This window comes from Delphinus delphis, chromosome 3 (assembly GCF_949987515.2).
Source record: "Delphinus delphis chromosome 3, mDelDel1.2, whole genome shotgun sequence".
Classification (NCBI taxonomy): domain Eukaryota; kingdom Metazoa; phylum Chordata; class Mammalia; order Artiodactyla; family Delphinidae; genus Delphinus; species Delphinus delphis.
Window position 1 is genome coordinate 78,287,160 of NC_082685.1, and position 21,370 is coordinate 78,308,529.

General features: G+C 38.2%; 1 protein-coding gene across 1 annotated transcript in view; it reads right to left on the reverse strand.

Annotated features, from left to right (window-relative positions):
* LVRN (laeverin) overlaps window positions 1–21,370 on the reverse strand; it is a 78,846-nt gene that overhangs the window by 10,956 nt on the left and 46,520 nt on the right. The window contains exons 7-16 of the mRNA XM_060006976.1: window positions 14,464–14,607; window positions 13,405–13,470; window positions 13,245–13,310; window positions 12,653–12,825; window positions 10,623–10,699; window positions 9,815–9,954; window positions 7,667–7,722; window positions 3,772–3,925; window positions 2,250–2,344; window positions 203–310 (exon numbers count right to left, since the gene is read on the reverse strand). Coding sequence (XP_059862959.1) covers window positions 203–310; window positions 2,250–2,344; window positions 3,772–3,925; window positions 7,667–7,722; window positions 9,815–9,954; window positions 10,623–10,699; window positions 12,653–12,825; window positions 13,245–13,310; window positions 13,405–13,470; window positions 14,464–14,607 — 1,079 coding nt within the window. The remainder of the gene's footprint in view (window positions 1–202; window positions 311–2,249; window positions 2,345–3,771; window positions 3,926–7,666; window positions 7,723–9,814; window positions 9,955–10,622; window positions 10,700–12,652; window positions 12,826–13,244; window positions 13,311–13,404; window positions 13,471–14,463; window positions 14,608–21,370) is intronic.

Consider the following 21,370-nt stretch of genomic DNA (forward strand, 5'->3'; position numbering starts at 1 on the left):
AATCTATTGCTATGCACAGACCTCCATGAGACAATTGTGTGTGTGTGTGTGTTTTAAAGGACATATGAAAAAAAAAGTAAGAGAGAGAGATTATCTAAGTAAAAACAAAATGTTCACTCCCAGAGTAAGAGCATCAAAAGGAAGAGAAATTGTTGGTGCTGAAACAGAACAAAAAGAAGGGCAATTACAATATTACACTTACTCATTCTCTGGATGGTTCATCCAGTTTCTGAAAAGGTCTCTTGACAGCTGAAGACAGTCCTCAAGACCCAACCAACATGCAGTTCCAAAAAGTTTTTCCAGTGATATTCTTGAAGGAAATATCAAAGAAAAACATGTATTTTTCATTACTGCATTGATTTTTTCTGCCGCCAAGAATATGTGTTTCATAAAAAGATGGGTATTTGAAAACATCCTTCCAATAACATCAGGTTTGTTAAAAAATAGCCTTTGTGGATGGCAACTGTATTTAAGGTTCAGGGAAATATTTGCTGAGAGGCTCTCAGGCACCAAATAAGCTCCAAGACTGGTACTTTCTGAAAGTAAGAAATAAATTACTGCCTTCCTTCATCTCCCTCAAACACACCCGGGTGTACACACATGCCACATCTGTTATCAATTTATTTTTCCTCCCTTATACAATAACTCCCTTACAGATAACAAAAAATGACTTTTAAGTATCTGATATAACACACTTAAAAATAAAGTTCTTTCTCTACACATGAGAGCAGAGGGAATGGTTTATTTCTCTCCTTCGACAGCGAGCCTCTCCTGGCTTAAGCTTCTGCTTCTTCCTCCTGGCTATTAACGTTGTCTCCAGAAAAAGGATGGAGGTTTCTGCTTTGTTTTTATAGCTGAGCAGAGGTACACATTCCCATTGCAAACGAAATCAGTTCAAAAGAACATGGAGAAGAACAATAAATAAATCCAGATGAGCGGTGCCTTGAGGTGTTGCAGTTTGGAGTAAGGTAAAGGAATTCAAATGGGTCAGGAGTTTCCGGAAAATGCCAAGAGGCAAATCTCCATTGCTCCACCCTCCCTCCAGTTTCATCCCAGCCTGGCCTGACCTTCTGATAAGCAGAGGTAGAATCTCCAGGGGGGGAGACCTTCTGAGAGACAGTTCTGAGCATTCATTTACACATTCACTCCTCTCCCCACCCACCCCAAACTGGTAGCAGCAAGATGGAATTCTCTGGAAGCACAGTCTAACTCCCTGAGATTGCTCTGAAGAGAACTGGCCCAGGGATGCTACAAAAAGCAGGTCACTTCAGGCCAGTTTAGGAGAGCCAAGGCCATGGCTGGTTAACAAAGGTGCTGCCTGGTTGGGCCTTTCTGTTTGCCTATACAACTTGCCTACCCACTTTCCATTCTAGCTCATCCCCGTTGTCTTCCATGCATCCGTAAATCCAACCACATTGTTTGTCCATTCACACGCCCTAGCTCTAAAATTTCTCCCCTCTCAGAAGGATACTTGTGAGAGAGAATAACCCCACCTTTTGTATTTCTTACTTGGTCTAATTGGTTTCGGCTTGATGTTGACTAGAGCTGTAAATATAATCCCTGTACCATTCATTGTTGGTCACAGATTCCCTCGCTAAATCTGGAAGCCCAGCCTACACACACAAACCTTGTGTCACAGGGAGGCCAGCGGTACTGCAGCCCTGTTTTGCCTTTCACCCCCTTTCCAGAGCAGCATGACAACAGGCATAGTCCCCTAGCCGAACCAATGATGGGGAAATCATTTGCAATACTTGGTCATGCTCACACACAGCTGACTGATACAGTTCACTGTCAACCTCCCTAATCATATCTGCATAATGTTAGAATTTCTGTCTGACATAAATAATGGAACTTTTCCCTCTGTCATCAAGAATATACAGAGGGGATTTTTTTCCCCGTGTATCCTTCCTATACCCTCCAATTTGTTTGTATAGTCTGGTTTTGCTTAACACAACCCTTCATCAACAGTACGACATACTTAAGATTTCAACCAGTAGCCTAAGATTGGAGAATATAAAGCTATAAATTCCTGTGTGTACTTGTATGTGCTTCGCAGGTAAATTAAGATTCCCAAACTACTATTTCCTATTAGGATACATGTAGCTCACCAATCCCAAATCTACTATTCTCAAATGGCACACAAATCTCTCAGTGAATCATAACTATTAGTATCTTATTTTATGAATCTGGAAGCCTATCCATTAATATGAATTATTTAATTCAATGATCACTGCTCAAAAAGTACTTACAGAGCTAAATAGTCATCCTGCAATGTTGCCACATTTTCACGAATTATAGTTGAATAAGTATTCCATATTGAGATAAGTCTCTTTAACAGATACTTCTATAAACAATAAAGAAAATATACTGTTAGTTCTGCTCACAACACCCAATTTACACTGCTTTTCTCTTTGTCTGAAAAGACATTAACAGAGAGGTGACAGATATTTCTTCAGAAGTAATCTTTATTTGTCACTAAATGTATAACTTTTAAAACCTCTATAGGTTCAGTTTCCTCAAACGTAAGCAATACGTAAACAATATGATGTGTGTCAGCACACTGCTTGGCACATAGTAGGAACTCAATAAATATCAAACATTCTTATCATTTACTATCACCCAAACATTTCCAGTTGTCTTTAAAATAGAGAAAAAATGGAGAAATATAAAACAAACTTTCTACCTTGAAACTTCCATGCTTAGTATATATATATCTCTAAAAAAACAAGGAATACTGATTTATGCCTTGGATTAATTTAAGCCCTGACTCCAAAATAAAATTTCTTCAATTGAGCTATCGGCTGGTAAATAATAAGGTTATAATAGTCCTACACTTACCAATATATCCCTCAGAATAAATTAATGTTATTCATTGAAATTTTTAAAAACAAACATTAGCTTTTACTTCTTCACTCAAAACCAGTGATCAGATGTTATCAGTGAACCAACTTGATCCCACCAACAAGTGCCTTCTCCTACTGGTCGCCATGCCACATTCAAGTACGTTCCCATCAGCACTTTGTACACTAGATAAAAGAAAGTCTGGAACCCCGAAGTGCTTGCGATCTCGCCCTCAGACTGCCCCAGACTCTCACTTGGAATCATCACCTAATACACTTGCTGTTTTGTTTGCGGCCCTTAACTCTCCGAGGGGCTGCTCCCAAACTTCGGCTTTGGTTTTACCTGTGCCATCTTTCTTACGATCACTGTTAAAGATCTAATAACAGAAATTTCCCCTTTTATAAGGACAAGTTGGCATGGTTATTTCTTCATTCATTAACTCTAATTTCGCCATCTCTCTTCCCAATATCAAAAGCAGCTTCAAAATGTTTACTTTTTTGGAATATAACTCTCTGGTTTCAAGTGCCGGCCCTATAAATCAGAGGATATAAATCATGGATATAGACTTGTGAAAAATCATTCTGTTAGACTAACAATCTTTTAGGGAAACAGCTGTTAATAGATACTATCCTTTTTTAATAAGAAAAAAAAGGCATACCATTTCCATCCACTTCTGGTTTCTTAAGACACATTTATACCTCACCAAGAATTAAGAAACTGTCCAAACTTCTCTCATACTCATCTCCTAGACCAGGTCTATGACTAAGGTATTTTCTTCTAAGAGTAAACAACCATTCCTAAGAAAATGAATATATACAGAACAAATAGACTATTATTTTGGGAAAGACCGCTTTCACAGACACTATCTAAAATATGGAAGGAGGAAGACAGAAATTAAAAAAAAAAACCATCTAACAAGAATGAAATTACCTTTAACAGTGGATATATATCATGGCTGTTCACATCAGAAACGAGATCCCTGGTCACTAGGTTCACCAAAACTGCATGCCACACTATGATTTCATCTTCTTCAGCAAGGTACTTGGTTAAATCAAGTGCTGTTTCAATCTCTATATAACTGTTTCTGTTTGGTTTAAAAAAAACCCACAGACTCAAAAACTCATATTTGTTCCATGCTTCAGTGCCTGACTTCAATAAGGTATATGAAATCAAGAAGCTAGAGGGTAAAAGTGCCATCTCATCGATGAAGTAGAACCCAAGCGATGTGGACAGACCCTCAATTTCAGCTTGATAGATTCAAGTGCCCAAATTCTTGGAGGTTGTAGAAAATCCAGGCCAAATGTTGGGCTGATTGTCAGGCACTAGAATATTTGTGCATTTGGTATACATTCTTAAGAGACTATAATTTCCATTCAACAAGTATTAATTAAAAGTCATTCTCTATCTAATGCTCTGCCAGATACTAGTAGGAACACAAAACAAGTGAACACAAACAGGACACTCCTGTTGCTTACCAGCGAGGAGCTTATTACTTAGTGAAGAGCTGAGACTTGCACGTAAGAAGGTGTTAATCAAAGGCGCTAGCAGAGGCAACGAATACAATAAAGTAGCAAAGAAGAAAAATATACGCATGTGATGCGAGAGGCAGGGAGGCCTTCTGGAGAAGGAAGTTGAGAAAAGCAGTGAAGGAAGGGTAGGATTGGAATAAGTAGAGAGATAGAGGAAGGCAGTTTAAAGTGGGAATTAGTGTGATGGGCAAGAAGATAAAGTGGGAATTAGTGTGATGGGCAGACCAAGTTAACCGAGGCAGGGAATTTCTTTTATGTGTAGTGAGAGATGGGAGTTAATTGGTAAGGTAAATCAAAAGTGTGGAGAGCCTTGAGTATCAGGATGAAGAGTTTACATGGGGTGGGAAGGTGTTTAAACAGCCGGGGTAACATCATGAAATCAATACCTTAAAATTTTGTTGCAACTGTGCTGCAGAAAACAGAATGGACTTCTAATATAAATAGAATTCTAAAGGACTAAAGGCCGGAAGCTAATGCAATAGGCTAGGCAAAGGGTGATGGAAGCTTGGCTTAGCACGGAAGCAGTGAAGGTGGTAAGTGAGGTGAGAATCCAAAAGACATTCCCGAGAACCCCAGAATGAATAGATAAGACATGATGACTTGATGGGAGATGGAGAGAGAGAGAGAGCAGTCAAGGATATCTCTGATGTTTCAAGTGTGGGGATGGGAAACGTAGTAGTAGCTTCGACAGACAGAGAGAAATTGATAGCAGGAGCAATTTAGAGACAGAAATAAAATTCAGTGTTTAAGGTACTGAATTTAAATGACCACAGGATAAACAGAAGACAGGAGGAGACAAATAGACACCTAGATTTAGAAGTCATCAACATATCCTTTCATAAACATTTATTGCGTACCTTATATCTGCTAGGCATGTACATGTACATAATAAAATGATCATTGAAACCATCAGAAGGCATGAATTATCCAGAGGAAAGATAGAAGAAAATAACATAACCATGATTGGTCTTAAGGATGCTCACGGCAGCAGGAAAAAGAGAAGTCAGATCCTGGAGGAGAACTAGGTTTGCATATTGGAGCCTCAGGAAGTCAAAAAAGAAGTTTGCAGGAGGATGTGGTTAACAGTATAAAGTCATGATAATCTTAGAGAAATGTTTCAGCAAAGTAGTGGGCGGGGAAATGTGCTGTACATCACATGGGGAAAAGTAGTAAAAAAACGAAGGATAAAATACGCAGACCTTCATTCAAGAAATACAACAGGCCAAAGAAAGAGAGAACACACTGCATCATTTATTATGTGTACTCCTTAATTTTACTGTCTGGAATTTAAGTTCTGAGCATATATTCATTTTCCTGGTTAGAAACTTATCAGCAGGGCTTATATTGAGTAAATCCAATATAAATGAAATCAATAATTCTGTAATACACTAAAATTCAGGCTCATTAAAATTATACCTACAGTCATCATCATTGGGTAACAAAAATCACTTCAAAATCTTAATTGATAATCTATTTAGTTCCAGAAACTTTTTTTTTTTTGGATACATCAATTACTTTATTTCCATAACTTCCAGTATCTTAGAAAAATATGAATACATCTTCTACAATCTTCCTAAATTTATCCATTTAAACATTTAGGGGCTTCCCTGGTGGCGCAGTGGTTGAGAGTCCGCCTGCCGATGCAGGGGACACGGGTTCGTACCCCGGTCCGGGAAGATCCCACATGCCGTGGGGTGGCTGGGCCCGTGAGCCATGGCCGCTGAGCCTGCGCGTCCGGAGGCTGTGCTCCGCAACAGGAGAGGCCACAACAGTGAGAGGCCCGCGTACCGCAAAAAAAAACACAAGAAAACCCAAACATTTAGCAATCTTTACAAATGCAAGTCTGAATCACTTGTATTTTACCTAAGTTTTTACTCTTGATTGAGATTTTTAAAATAATGATTCTTATACATTTTGCAATAATCCTATAAATATTTAAACACTATTACTTTTTTCTGTTTACATCATCTCTACTGCATCCTTCTAAAGGTTTTCCTTTAAGGGCTTCCTTTTTTTTTTTTTCTCATGGAAAGGCATTTTATTTTATTTATTTATTTTTACAAATTTATTTATTTTATTTTTGGCTGTGTTCGGTCTTCGTTGCTGTGCACAGGCTTTCTCTAGTTGTGGCGAGCGGGGGTTACTCTTCCTTGTGTTGTGCGGGCTTCTCATTGCTGTGGCTTCTCTTGTTGCGGAGCATGGACTCTAGGCGCGCGGGCTTCAGTAGTTATGGCACATGGGCTCAGTAGTTGTGGCTCGCGGGCTCTAGAGTGCAGGCTCAGCAGCTGTGACACATGGGCTTAGTTGCTCCGCAGCATGTGGGATCTTCCCGGACCAGGATCGAACCCATGTCCCCTGCACTGGCAGGCGGATTCTTAACCACTGTGCTACCAGGGAAGCCCAGGGCTTCCTTTTAAAACATTGAATTTTCTTTGCTGCTCCTTTAAGAGTCTTTCAAAATTTCTCCATAATCAGTTTAAACCTTATTATACCAAAGTTAATTTGATTGAAAATATACGATTTTCATATAATTAACTACCAAGTTTTGACTTGAGAAAGAACATATTCCTTCTTGTCAAATTGTTGTAAAAAACATTGTTTTCTGTGGCTTTCATTTCTAATAGTAGTAGATGTTATTGCTCTTATCCTGATAATGACTTTTTTGAATTGCCTTTTTTTCTAATTCTTTTATTGTTGCAAAATACACATAACATTTGTCTTCTTAACCGTTTTAAAGTGTATGGTTCGCTAGTATTAAATACATTCATATGTATAACGGATTCAATTTGCTGTACAGCAGAAACTAACACAACATTGTAAATCAACTGTACTTCAATAAAAAATTTAAAAAAATACATTCATAATGTTGTGCAACCATCATCTCTATCCATCTCCATAATTCTTTTCATCTTGTGAAACTGAAACTCTGTACCCATTAAACAATATCTCCCCATTGCCCCCTCCCACCCTCCTGCACCAGCCCTTGGCAACCACCAGTCTTTCTGTCTCTCTGACTCTGACTACTAAGTACCTCATGTAAATAGAAACATACAGTATTTGTCTTTCTGTGCCTGGCTTATTTCACATAGCTTAATGTCCTCAACGTTCATCCATGTTGTTGCATATTCTAGCAACTTTCATATCATAAATTCCACAATAACCACAGAATTTGATCCTAATCTTAATAAGTTAGGGCCTATATGTACTAAAGAACCAAGTTCATAGTGATGAGGTTATTATTTTTATAAATTTCTCAAGGTATACGCTAAAATGATGAAAGAAGAAAATATACTCACTTAGACAAGGAAAAGGCATCATCAACCAACTGAAGTCTGTGAATAACAGGAATAGCCTGCAAATGAGATCCAAAAATGTTCAGGAAAAGATGAGAACATTTTTAGTGAAAAAATAACTTTCAAAATAATAACAACATTAAAGATCATTGCTGCTTACAAAGCACTTTCATGTGAATTATGTACAGAGAAATGCTCATTTCTAAGGATAGTTCCCATAATTTATTTATTATACATCTGCTTTTGATAAGTGATCCCTCTAGACATCAATCATAAGGCTTAAATATGGCTGAGAGTTTTGCCAAAATACTCTGTGAAAAACAGCATGTTAAAAAATAAAACAGGAAGCCAAGTTTAAAGGGCCTCTCCAAAACAGAAAGTATACATTAAATCGTATCACAACGTCCAAATTGTTGTCAGGGGACTTTTTGGCATAGGAAGCCTTAGAGAATATTACTTAGCTCTATTTTGGCAATAGTGAGGTACTCCTTTCAACGGTATCTCTCTTCTCAAGAGTTTACTAATTTGACACATACCACCAACAAAGCCCTTTGAATCATGAAAAGGCAGGAGTCAACTGCCAACCTAACTCCTCAGGCTTCGGTTTGAGCTCCCTGGCGTTGTCAGGCCACAGGACTCTGTCTCAGCTTGTGTCCTAAGGGTGCCCAAAGTTTCCTACAGCAGTCCTTCAATACCCTCCCCAGCATGTTCATATATGTGGTCCCAGAAAATTTATCTTCACAACATCCCTTTAAGCATCTGAACAAGCCAAGCTTAATTCTTTCCTTTGTTGTAGCCGCATATCCTTTCTGGCAGTAATAATAACACTTACATTTTCTAGATTAATATTAATAATAGAAATGTTTTATTTGCTCAGCAATTATGTTGTATGAATAACTGACCCCAGTTTTCCAATAAGTAAATCTACAAGGGTTTCAAGAAATCATAGCTATAATGGCATGACCTAGTGCTTCCGTGGCTAAGACTGCCCTTAGATATTAAAAAGAATTTAGCTACTCTGAAAAAGATTTTTAAATAAAGTATTATTATAACTGTTTTTTGTACCTTTATTCAAAAGACCAATGATAATTTTTAAAAATTACTGATCATGTTCTGAATGCCCAAATTGTGTCAGGCCTCTGTTAAACATACTACACACATCACCTTATTTAATCTTCACAACAACCCTTTAAGGTCTATTACACCCATTATTACACTGATAAGGAACCCAAGGCATGACTGGGCAAACAAGAGGCCCAAGGTCACACATCTGGTAAATGATGAACAAAAATATGAACAGAAGTCTACCTGACCCAGAACCCGAGCTCTGGACCAGTATGCTGTGCACTGCCTCTTCTGCCAGAGAGGCTGCTATGTGACTCACAGAACTTTTGAAGAGAGAGACACCTAAGATATCTTTTAGTTCAACTCTCTAGTTTTATGAATAGAGACTAAATGAACAGCCCAAGATTTCACAGCAGAGCCAACTCTATAGACCTCTAAGCCAGCACCCATCTGCACCAATGGAGATTTGGTTTAATTCAACCAATTAAAATCTGACTGATAAGAGCTAGCCAATATTTTAATATTTCTATGTTGCCTAATAATTTACAGTTGTTTTTACAACTTAAAGCAATATTGGATTATTATTGATACCTTGTGAATTAAATTGTCTCCTTTGAGGGAGGGTGAAAATACAGTTTTTAGAAAATTAACATTTTCTAGCATATACGTACTGGCACCTATTATGGGCTTTGAAATTTTAAGTATATGTTTACTTATATCATCTCTAATCCTCATAAGGAATAAGAAAGATATGATATTATTCCCATTTTAAAGTGAAGAAATTGAAGCAGAACATTTAACTTGCCTAAGATCACAAAATTAATGGTTAATAGGAAATTCTTCTGATTTTTTACCTAGAAAGGTAAAATTATTGTGGAAAAGTGAGATTAATGTTCAAAAACACAATGCATTCAACCAAAACCTCTCCTTTCTAAGAATAAAAAAAAAAATCCAGTATGCCTTGGGGTGAGGGGTGGCAACAGGGGTCAGGTTCCCACCAGACAGGTTGATGAAAGCTCAACCTCTAAAGGCTAGAGAGTGCAATATTAATGATATTTAATAAAAGGTGTAAAAATATAACCTTACCTTAGGATCTTTTTCAAGCTGTTGATTTAATTTCTTCCAACCAAATTTATCATAGTTAACTCTATAATATCCAGTCATATTCAAATTTAAAATCACCCAGTCATGATCAGAATCTGAAACTTGCATTTCAGGGAATACTTCTACAAAGAAACAGGTGAAAAGTTTGAAATGGTACATTTTAAAAATATTTTACTACACATCTGTACTACACCCTCTTAATTCTAAACAATAAGTCCAATAAAACAAAAAGTAAAGATATTGTAAAATACGTATTGATCTTACCACATAATTATATTTTTTCACATATAATGGCTTTTGATCAGAAACTTTTCTTTAAAGCTCTATGTTCAACAAGAATGATACAATATTTTAGTTGTAAACAAGATAGCTTTCCAAAAGGTAGACATTTCAGGCTTCCCTGGTGGAGCAGTGGTTGAGAGTCCGCCTGCCGATGCAGGGGACACGGGTTCGTGCCCCGGTCTGGGAAGATCCCGCATGCCGCGGAGCGGCTGGGCCCATGAGCCATGGCCACTGAGCCTGCGCGTCCGGAGCCTGTGCTTCGCAACGGAAGAGGCCACAACAGTAAGAGGCCCGCGTACCGCAAAATAAAAAAAAAAAAAGAAAGAAAAAAAAAAGATAGACATTTCAACATTTCAGTCTCTGCCTTTATATATATATATATATATATATATATATATATATATATATATATATATAAAATATATATATGTTTACACACATATATATATACATACACATATATATTTGCATATATATGTGGAGATATTTTTTAAAATTTGTTACTTACTGCTGCTTTTATCTAGCCAGACTAAAGACTGTGTAGTTCCATTTTTTATCCAAAGGATAGGTACAATCCATGTGTCACTTTTTGGAAAAAAATGAAAAATTCAGTTAATGTTCACACATAAGAATATCAGCTCTGAGCCAATATTAAATAAGATAAAATAACTGAACTCAAATTCTTTGGCCATTCCCTGTGGATATGCAGGACTTTGCACTTAGAATTATTCACTGTTGTTTCAGAAGTCAGTTTTGCTTTGGCTATTTATTTACTCTCTTCTTGTGTCTTATAGATTTGCTTCTTTTTATAACTTAAGGTAGCTACTAAGACTCTCCTGTATCTGAAAATTTCAAGGCCTGTTTATATTAAATTACAGCCACCTGGCCTTACTCAGGGGTTATTCAAATGCTACAGACAGACCCAAAGCCATCTGTGCCAAGAGAGTTGAATAATCAGTTAAGAAGAAAAAGCTTGACAAACATTTCAAAATGCTTCTCCACCTCAAGCTTTCTCCTTGTCTGAAAAGTGTTCAACAAAAATCAGCCAGATTATTCATATTACCTGAATGCTGGCATTCTTCCCACATTGGTGGACATGACCTGGATGAAGTCGCTGACCACAGGGAGGACATTAGTCATCTGAAGAGACACACTACTTGGAATTTGGGCAATTATTTCCAATCTTGCTCAAACGCTCAAAAGTCCGGTTTCTCAGACTTTGAACTGAGGGTCTCTGTTTATGTGATAGCTAAGGCCACCTCTTCTCACAAGTCATGAAATACCATAGGGAGAAGGGACCTGCAGGTCTCCTGTTCCCGCCCCTGGGGTTTTAAAGAAAGAGTAGGACAACTTGAAAATTTTGGTGGTGATATATGAAAATTAATTACTCATTTGTGCTGATACTTACTATAATGAGATCTGAGGATCAAAAATTTTATCAAAAACAGTTGGAAGGGCTTCCCTGGTGGTGCAGTGGTTAAGAATCCACCTGCCAATGCAGGGGACACAGGTTTGAGCCCTGGTCCAGGAAGATCCCACATGCCGTGGAACAACTAAGCCATGCGCCACAACTACTGAGCCTACACTCTAGAGCCTGTGAGCCACAGCTACGGAGCCCACATGCCACAACTACTGAAGCCCACGAGCCTGGAGCCTGTGCTCTGCAACAAGAGAAGCCACCGCAATGAGAAGTCTGTGTACTGCAGCAAAGAGTAGCCCCCTCTCACCACAACTAGAGAAAGCCTGCACGCAGCAACGAAAACCCAACGCAGCCAAAAATAAATAAATAAATAAATTTATTTTAAAAAAACAGTTGAAAATTATCTAACAAGAAAGAGAAGGAAAGGGGAGGAGAAAGTGATGAATGCTAAGCCACTTTATACTTATTATTCCATTTCACTTCTACAATAATCCCCTGGGATATATGTTATTACATTTACTTTATAGATAAGGCAAATGAAACTCAGAGATTTTGAATAAGACTTACCTAAGGTTTGAATCTGGGATCTATAATTCTAACATTTTAGGTATGGCTACAAAAGCACAGATAAGTGCATGGGCAGACATGCACAGAATTATTCCTCAAGGATACAGTCACCATTCAGTTCCATTTCTAGGGAAGGGAAGACAACATTGCAACAGGATCCCCTTTCTTCTTAACTAACAGGAGGCATTTCAGGCTCTATTTTACTGCCTTTCACACAGAATTCCGACTAATTCATGACCTCTGTCTAAAGGACAGAAGAGAATGCATAACACCCAAAGCTTTGGTCATGGGTGTGGCCCTATATCCCAGGGGAGGGGCACTGCTTGAATCCCTAAATGCAGGTCTCTGGCCTTGCTCAGCACATGAGGGGCTCTGCCCCATCCTAGCACACCAGCGACATCCTGCATGGAACACTCAGTCACCATCCCAGAATCACCCCATGGACGGGTGTGTATCCAGTAGGGGTTATGCTTCCTCACCCACAGGCTGGTTTCCATTTGATCACAGCTCAATCCCAAGGAAGGTGAAGACAGAGGAGTAAATCTACCTACTTGTGGGTTAGAAGGGTCTGATTTTTAACCTTTCCAAGATAAAATGGCTCCTGTTTCATGACACCAGTAGATACATTTAAGGTGATAACTGGAAAACCACTCTGGTGTGTCCAACTGTCCATGATGCTTTTTACTGTTGCTGGCAAAAGAATTTTACTCTGGTCATCTATGGCCTGTTTTAAAAAAATCATCACAAAAGCAGATATTTATCATCAAAATCTTTTGAGGTAGCAATCTCCTAAAAGAAACTACATAGCTATTCCCTTCGTCATTCATATAGTACAGTAATTCCCAGTGGGTGATATTCTGGACCAAATTTAATTCTGTTCAACTCTCTGTATATGAATGGTTCCTTAGTGCATTCATTCATTCATTCATTCATTTACTGACCACATTTTTTATGGATCTAACATATGCAGGCTCTCTTCTGGGCATTGGGAATATAGTGGTGAAGACTAAAGAAGCAACCCCTGACTTAAAGGAGTGTCACAAACAAGGAAAGATGGTTTTCCTGTGTCATCACCATACACACATGGCCTCCCAATCTTACAAAACAACTCAGCAAAAACATGGCAGGAAGTGAGAGAATTACCATTTGAAAATGCCTCCATAGATCATCTTGCTCAGCATTTGAGTAAGAAAATGTCTCCAAGTATGACTGTCAAAATAGAAAAGTTAAGGTTAAGATAAATAACATGCCAAAGCAATTTATGTTTACTGTTTTCCAGGTAACAACAATTTTGTAAACTCACCTTAAGTGCGCTGATAAATATTTTCTCATTCAAGAAACTAGAAAGCATCCGGGCCAGAGACGCTCCCTAAGACATAAGAAGCTGTCCATTATTTAAACAAAATTCGGTAATCTAAATATTGACGCATTCCATTCTGATAAGCAAGATTCTGGGCTGTGCTTCTGATTGCATTGTGCACTTTAGTTGAATGTCTGAGTTATCCCCAAATGTGCTAATAAAATAGGAGACTGTCACTAATTAATAGGTAAAAGATGAGAAAATGTCCTACATATAAAGAGTTCAGGGTGCAGTAAAGTTTTTAAACTGAGATACTCATACGGCAAGTGTAAAGAAAAATGGTTGCCTGCCATTCCAGTTCTACAAGGATCAGCCATTAGCCACTGCAGATGCCCACTGAGAGTGCACCCTGGGGGGAATTCAGGATGGAGAAAAACAGGAAGCATTCTGTGCTTTGAGTATCCTGGCCCCTAGATAGTTAAGATGCATATGTAAGGAAAAATTTCAATGACCCCAGATTCTTACATTTTTCCATATACAGAAAAGCACTAAAATTATTAACTTGAGATGTCTATTCCTTGTGATTAGCAGTAATCTTTTTATGCTTGACTGCATGTTTTTCCCAGCAAAAAAAGTTCAGATATATCCTGGCCCCTCCCTTACCACTTCGGAGTAGTTTCTCAGAGCACTCTGAGAGGCTGTCTCCTGGGCTATAGTCCTCAGTAAGATTCCTGAATAAAACTTAACTCACAACTTTTATGTTGTGTGTTCTTTCAGTCGATACAAGAACAAATGTCTACCAAGCAGAAGGGTTCACCTTAAAAGTAGCAAGCTAAGTCTATATTAATAAACGTAGATGATACTGAGCACCTATTGTAGTTGATTAATATTTACTAGATAAGAACTGATTTAACCACGTTTTCTGAAATCCATCTATTGAATAATATTAAGGTTTTTGTACCAAAGTTGTGTAGTAGCACGTTAGTCTAGGACCCTTAGAATCCATTTTATGTAGCTTTCTCCAAGAGTGCAGAACAAATGTAAATGTGTAACTGATTTTACCTTGTTGTAAGTAAATAGGTCAAAGAGCTCGTTTATTTCATTGGTTTCTGTGAAATTTTCCACCTTCATGGAGACGGCTCTAGATACCAGGGCATGATCTTCTCTGAGGACACCATGTAAAATGTTAGAAAAAAAGATCTCATTCTAAAAGGAAAACATTGAGCCACGTTAACTTCTGAGGTGTCACAGAAACACAAAGTTCAACGTTCCTAAAATACTTTCAAAAACTAACACTGAAGAAGGGAAAAATCAATAATTGAGAAGTACTCTTTGGGCTACAATGGGCCAAATAAGTTAGGATTCCTTGAATAACAAAACTCTAGGATACTTTCCTTCCCATTTGGTATCCATTTGTATTTCAATTAAAAAAAATCAATCACAAAAGTTAATGTGGTTTCCAAGAGAGACATCTACATTCCCCTAAGGAGGTTCCTGGCCACCCAGACAGGTCCTCCAGGTAACAGCATCTCTAGGTGGTTTCAACCCTCTAGAATTTTGTTGGTAATCTTATTAGCAATCCCTTAAAATTTATCAGCCTCTGTTACAGGGACATTTATCAACCAAAAGCATGCCAGATTTACAAATTCACAATGATGCTGATGTAATATGAGTTATTAGAAATAAATCCACAGATTGGATACTCATGCATTAAGAGATGGCAATTATTTATATTTTAATAAGTACAGAACTCTCCAAAAGACTAGATCTCTCTCAGACACATGACAAGGGCCATTTCTTTCTGAAGGAAAGCTAGAAGGAAAACCAAAGAATAGTCAAGAGGTACCTGGGAAGACAGAGCCAAACAAAGGGCAGTGGAGAAGCTACAGGGACAGCTCACTCATACCCTGGAGAGCCGGGCGAGCACTTGGTGATCTCCATGAAGTCTCAGCTCCCTAGTGACTCTTGCCGGGGTCCCCAAGTTGACTCTCTAACCTCTCAACAGTGTCAGATAAATTTTCAAATGCTGCCCCACTTCCATTTGCCAATGTTCCAATCAACCCTCTCCTATTAGCACATTATGTTTAGATTTATTAATACTTTGGTTAAGCTATCATCAAACTCCGCTCTTCCCCAAATGAGAAAGCCTGTCATTTAGAGCAATGCATGTGGAAACTTTAATGTCAATAAGGATCCCCTGGGGATTTTGTCAAACTCATATTCTAACAGTTGGTCTGGGCTGGGGACTGTATTTCTAATAAACTACCAGGTGATGCTGATGTTGCTAGTTTGAGAATCACACTCTGAGAAGCAAGGATTTAGAGGAGACATCTGCCTAAGTCTGACCTTATTCATTAAGTATAGATTTTACTAATTTAACACCCAAGAGCTCTTGAGAGTGTGCACTATTGACCCATAACACAATGAAGAAAATAGCAAAAATAAAAAACACCCATAAGCCCACACCCTACATAACTCCCATTAGAATGTTGTTAGTCCAGCTCTTTCCAATTTCTTTTCCTGTCTATTTATTTATTCTCATATTTGTAAAAACAACCTTTTTTATTTACTTATTATAGTATTCATTGAGAAATTTTGCTGTCTTATCTTTGTAACTATTCCTAATAATGGCCACTGCATTGTAAGTGAAATAAACATAACTTGGAAAGAAATAAACCAAATCTTAATCATGTTTATCACAGGGTGGTCAAATCACAGATGATTTTCTTCTTTTCAAAGTACTGCAGATATAACTTTTGCAAAAGCAAAACATTAAAATAAATAAATACACAGCTGCAAAATACCCCATAACGTCGATGGACCATAGTTGACAACCATTTCCCTATTAGTTAGGCATTTAAGTTGCTTCAAGTTTTGTTTTGTTTTGTTTGCAGTTATAAAAAATGTATTAATGAACATTTTTGTACATATAGCATTTTCCATATTTTGTGGGGGTTTTCTCTCTCAGAATGGATTGTCTGTCTCTCTTCTGCCTGCCTGGTATAAGGTTTTACATAATCTTCTTGGTTTCATCAGAATCACACAAGATAACTGTGACTAATGAGACAAACACCTCTTCCTCAACATCCCTCAGGTTTTTCTACTCTGGGCCTCCCATAAGGTGATGCTCATCCCAGCCTGTTCCACCCCTGAAGGGAAACTCTATGTAAAAAGTGATACCAGCATTTTAAAAAACATTATCTAGCTACTGCATACAGTGATTGGATAAAGCAATTCTAGACACTCACCATTACTTTCTTCCTGCAAGCTGTGAGATCCCAGAGAACAAAACCTGTTTCTATTAAATCTACTATTATCTTAAGAAATATAACAGTATTTATGATAATAAATTTGTGTGGAATATCAATGTGGTTAAAAGCATAGGCTTTGGAGTGAGCTGCCTGGATTTGAATCCTACCGCAGCCTCTTAGGAGTTGTGTGACTCATAAAAGGCAACAAACTTCATCACTCTGAAACTCAGTTTCACCTCCGAAAATGCAGGAAGCAACACTGTCCTCACTGGATTATTATCAGGTCTAAATTCATTTACATAAAATTTTTAGCACTGTGACTGGCAAGTAGAGTATGCTCAATAAGGGTTAACCACTACTGTGATTATATTATTATTATTATTTCTTCAGAGTTGTTTGGAGGCTTGAGTCAGATAATGTACACAATACTCTATAAGCACATAATGAGTGCTTAGTAAAATGGTGGCTGTCACAACAGTGTCTGTTAGATACTCAATAACCTATTGAATGACTGTATAAAACTTATTTTACAGATGAGGAATGAAAGCTCAGAAATGTTCAGCTACTTGCCTCAGCTTACAGTGATCATAAAAGCATAGCGAGATCTGACAGGCTGCAAGGCCCTCATGTGCCCTTTCCCCTCCACCGAGACTGCTGCTTCCTTAGACCAGGCAGAAGAAGGACGGAAAAACATCAGTGAGTAGCAATGTCAGAGCTGGAACTTCAGAGATCAAGAAACCAATTGGAATGTTCTGAATCCTTGACCATGACCCATTCATCTCGTACTTTAATAATTTTCAGCTGAAATTAGACCAGTTAGAAAAAATGGAAATCTGTATCTGCATATGGTTCTGTGATGCTCTTTACTCAATTTCAGTCTAATGACTAGATTAAAAGGAAGCCAAAGATTTGATCTCTCAAAGATCATTGAAACAGGGCCTTAAGCTTTTAAAAAACAAAGCTCATGGCAATTTTCTCAAGCTCCAGGATCTGACACTCCTCTGGCAAGGGTTATATTTCACTCATCTCAACATGGGATTGAGAAATGTACACTCAGAAAAGAGTAATTAAGAATCAATGATAAGGGCACATTGGTTCAAGATGGCAGAGTAGAAGGATGTGCTCTCACTCCCTCTTGCAAGAGCACCAGAATCACAACTAACTGCTGAACAATCATCGACAGAAAGACACAGGAACTCACCAAAAAAGATACCCCACATCCAAAGACAAAGGAGAAGCCACAATGAGATGGTAGGAGGGGCGCAATCACAATAAAATCAAATCCCATAACTACTGGGTGGGTGACTCACAAACTGGAGAACACTTATACCACAGAAGTCCACACACTGGAGTGAAGGTTCTGAGCCCCATGTAAGGCTTCCCAACCTGGGGGTCCAGCAACGGGAGGAGCAATTCCTAGAGAATCAGACTTTGAAGCCTAGCAGAATTTGATTGCAGGACTTCGACAGGACTGGGGGAAACAGAGACTCCACTCTTGGAAGGCACACACAAAGTAGTGTGTGCACCGGGACCCAGGGGAAGGAGCTGTGACCCCATAGGAGACTGAACCAGACCTACCTGCTAGTGTTGGAGGGTCTCCTGCAGAGGCGGGGGGTGGCTGTGTTTTACCGTGAGGCCAAGGACACTGGTGACAGAGATTCTGGGAAATACTCCTTGGTGTGAGCCCTCCCAGAGTCCGCCATCAGCCCCACCAAAAAGCTGGGTAGGCTGCAGTATTGGGTTGCCTCAGGCCAAACAACCAACAGGGAGAGAACCCAGCCTGACCCATCAGCAGACAAGCTGATTAAAGTTTTGCTGAGCTCTGCCCACCAGAGCAACAGCCAGCTCTACCCACCACCAGTCCCTCCCATCAGGAAACTTGCTCAAGCCTCTTAGATAGCCTCATCCACCTGAGGGCAGACAGCACAAGCAAGAAGAACTACAATCCTGCAGCATGTGGAATGAAAAACACATTCACAGAAAGAGAGACAAGATGAAAAGGCAGAGAGCTATGTACCAGATGAAGGAACAAGATAAAACCCTAGAAAAACAACTAAATAAAGTGGAGATAGGCAACCTTCCAGAAAAAGAATTCAGAATAATGAGAGTGAAGATGATCTAGGACCTCAGAAAAAGAATGGAGGCAAGGATGGAGAAGATGCAAGAAATGTTTAATGAAGACCTAGAAGGATTAAAGAACAAACAAACAGAGATGAACAATACAATAACTGAAATGAAAAATACACTGGAAAGAATCAATATTCAACAGAATAACTGAGGCAGAAGAACGGATAAGTGACCTGGAAGACAGAATGGTGGAACTCACTGCTGCAGAACAGAATAAAGAAAAAAGAATGAAAAGAAATGAAGACAGCCTAACAGACCTCTGGGACAACATTAAACATAACAACATTCACATTATAGGGGTCCCAGAAGGAGAAGAGAGACAGAAAGGACCCAAGAAAATATTTGAAGAGATTATAGTCCCAAACTTCCCTAACATGGGAAAGGAAATAGCCACCCAAGTCCAGGAAGTGCAGAGAGTCCCATACAGGATAAACCCAAGGAAAAACACACCGAGACACATAGTAATCAAATTGGTAAAAACTAAAGACAAAGAAAAACTATTGAAAGCAGCAAGGGAAAAATGACAAATACCATACAAGGGAACTCCCATAAGGTTAACAGCTGATTTCTCAGTAGAAACTCTACAAGCCAGAAGGGAGTGGCATGACACATTTAAAGTGATGAAAGGGAAGAACCTACAACCAAAATTACTCTACCCAGCAAGGATCTCATTCAGTTTCAATGGAGAAATCAAAAGTTTTACAGAAAAGCAAAAACTAAGAGAATTAAGCACCACCAAAGCAGCTGTAAAACAAATGCTAAAGGAACTTCTCTAAGTGGGAAACACAAGACAAGAAAAGGACCTAGAAAAACAAACCCAAAACAATTAAGAAAATGGTAATAGGAACATACATATCAATAATTACCTTAAACGTGAATGGATTAAATGCTCCAACCAAAGGCCACAGGCTTGCTGAATGGATACAAAAACAAGACCCATATATATGCTGTCTACAGAGATCCACTTCAGACCTAGGGACACATACAGACTGAAAGTGAGGGGATGCAAAAAGATATTCCATGCAAATGGAAATCAAATGAGAGCTGGAGTAGCAATATTCATATCAGATAAAATAGACTTCAAAATAAAGATGTTACAAGAGACAAGGAAGGACACTACGTAATGATCAAGGGATCAATCCAAGAATAAGATGTAACAATTATAAATATATATGCTCCCAAAATAGGAGCACCTAAATACATAAGGCAACTGCTAAAAGCTATAAAAGAGGAAATTGACAGTAACACAATAATAGTGGGGGACTTTAACACCTCACTTACACCAATGGACAGATCATCCAAACAGAAAATTACTAAGGAAACACAAGTTTTAAGTGACAATAGACCAGGTAGATTTAATTCATATTTATAGGACATTCCATCCAAAAAGAGCAGATAACACTTTAATGGAACATTCTACAGGATACATCACATCTTGGGTAACAAATCAAGCCTTGGTAAATTTAAGAAATTGAAATCATATCAAGTTTCTTTTCCGACCACAATACTATGAGACTAGATATCAATTACAGGAAAAAATCTGTAAAAAATAAAAACACATGGAGGCTAAAAAATACATTACTTAATAACCAAGAGATCACTGAAGAAATCAAAGAGGAAATCAAAAAATACCTAGAAACAAATGACAATGGAAACACGATGACCCAAAACCTATAGGATGCAGCAAAAGCAGTTCTAAGAGGGAAGTTTATATCAATACAAGGCTACTTCAATTAACAAGAAAAATCTCAAATAAACAATCTAACCTTACATCTAAAAGGAACTAGAGAAAGAAGAACAAACAAAACCCAAAGTTAGTAGAAGGAAAGAAATCATAAAGATCAGAGCAGAAATAAATGAAATAGAAAAAAGAGCAAAGATCAATAAAACTAAAAAGCTGGTTCTTTGAGAAGATAAACAAAATTGATAAGCCATAGCCAGACTCATCAAGAAAAAGGGGGAGAGGACTCAAATCAATAAAGTTAGAAATGAAAAAGGAGAAGTTACAACAGACACCTCAGAAATACAAAGCACCAAAAGAGACTACTACAAGAAACTCTATGTCAATAAAATGGACAACCTGGAAGAAATGGATAAATTCTTAGAAAGGTATAACCTTCCAAGACTGAACCAGGAAGAAATAGAAAATATGAACAGACCAATCACAAGTAATGAAATTGAAACTGTGATTAAAAATCTTCCAACAAACAAAAGCCCAGGACCGGATGGCTTCACAGGTGAATTCTATGAAACATTTAGAGAAGAGCTAACACCCATCCTTCTCAAACCCTTCCAAAAAATTGTAGAGGAAGGAACACTCCCAAACTCATTCTATGAGGCCACCATCACCTTGATACCAAAACCAGACAAAGATACTACAAAAAAAGAAAATTACAGACCAATATCACTGATGAATATAGATGCAAAAATCCTCAATAAAATACTAGCAAACAGAATCCAACAACACATTAAAAGGATCATAGCCCATGATCAAGTGGGATTTATCCTAGGGATGCAAGGATTCTTCAATATACGCACATCAATCAATGTGATACACCATATTAACAAACTGAAGAATAAAAACCATATGA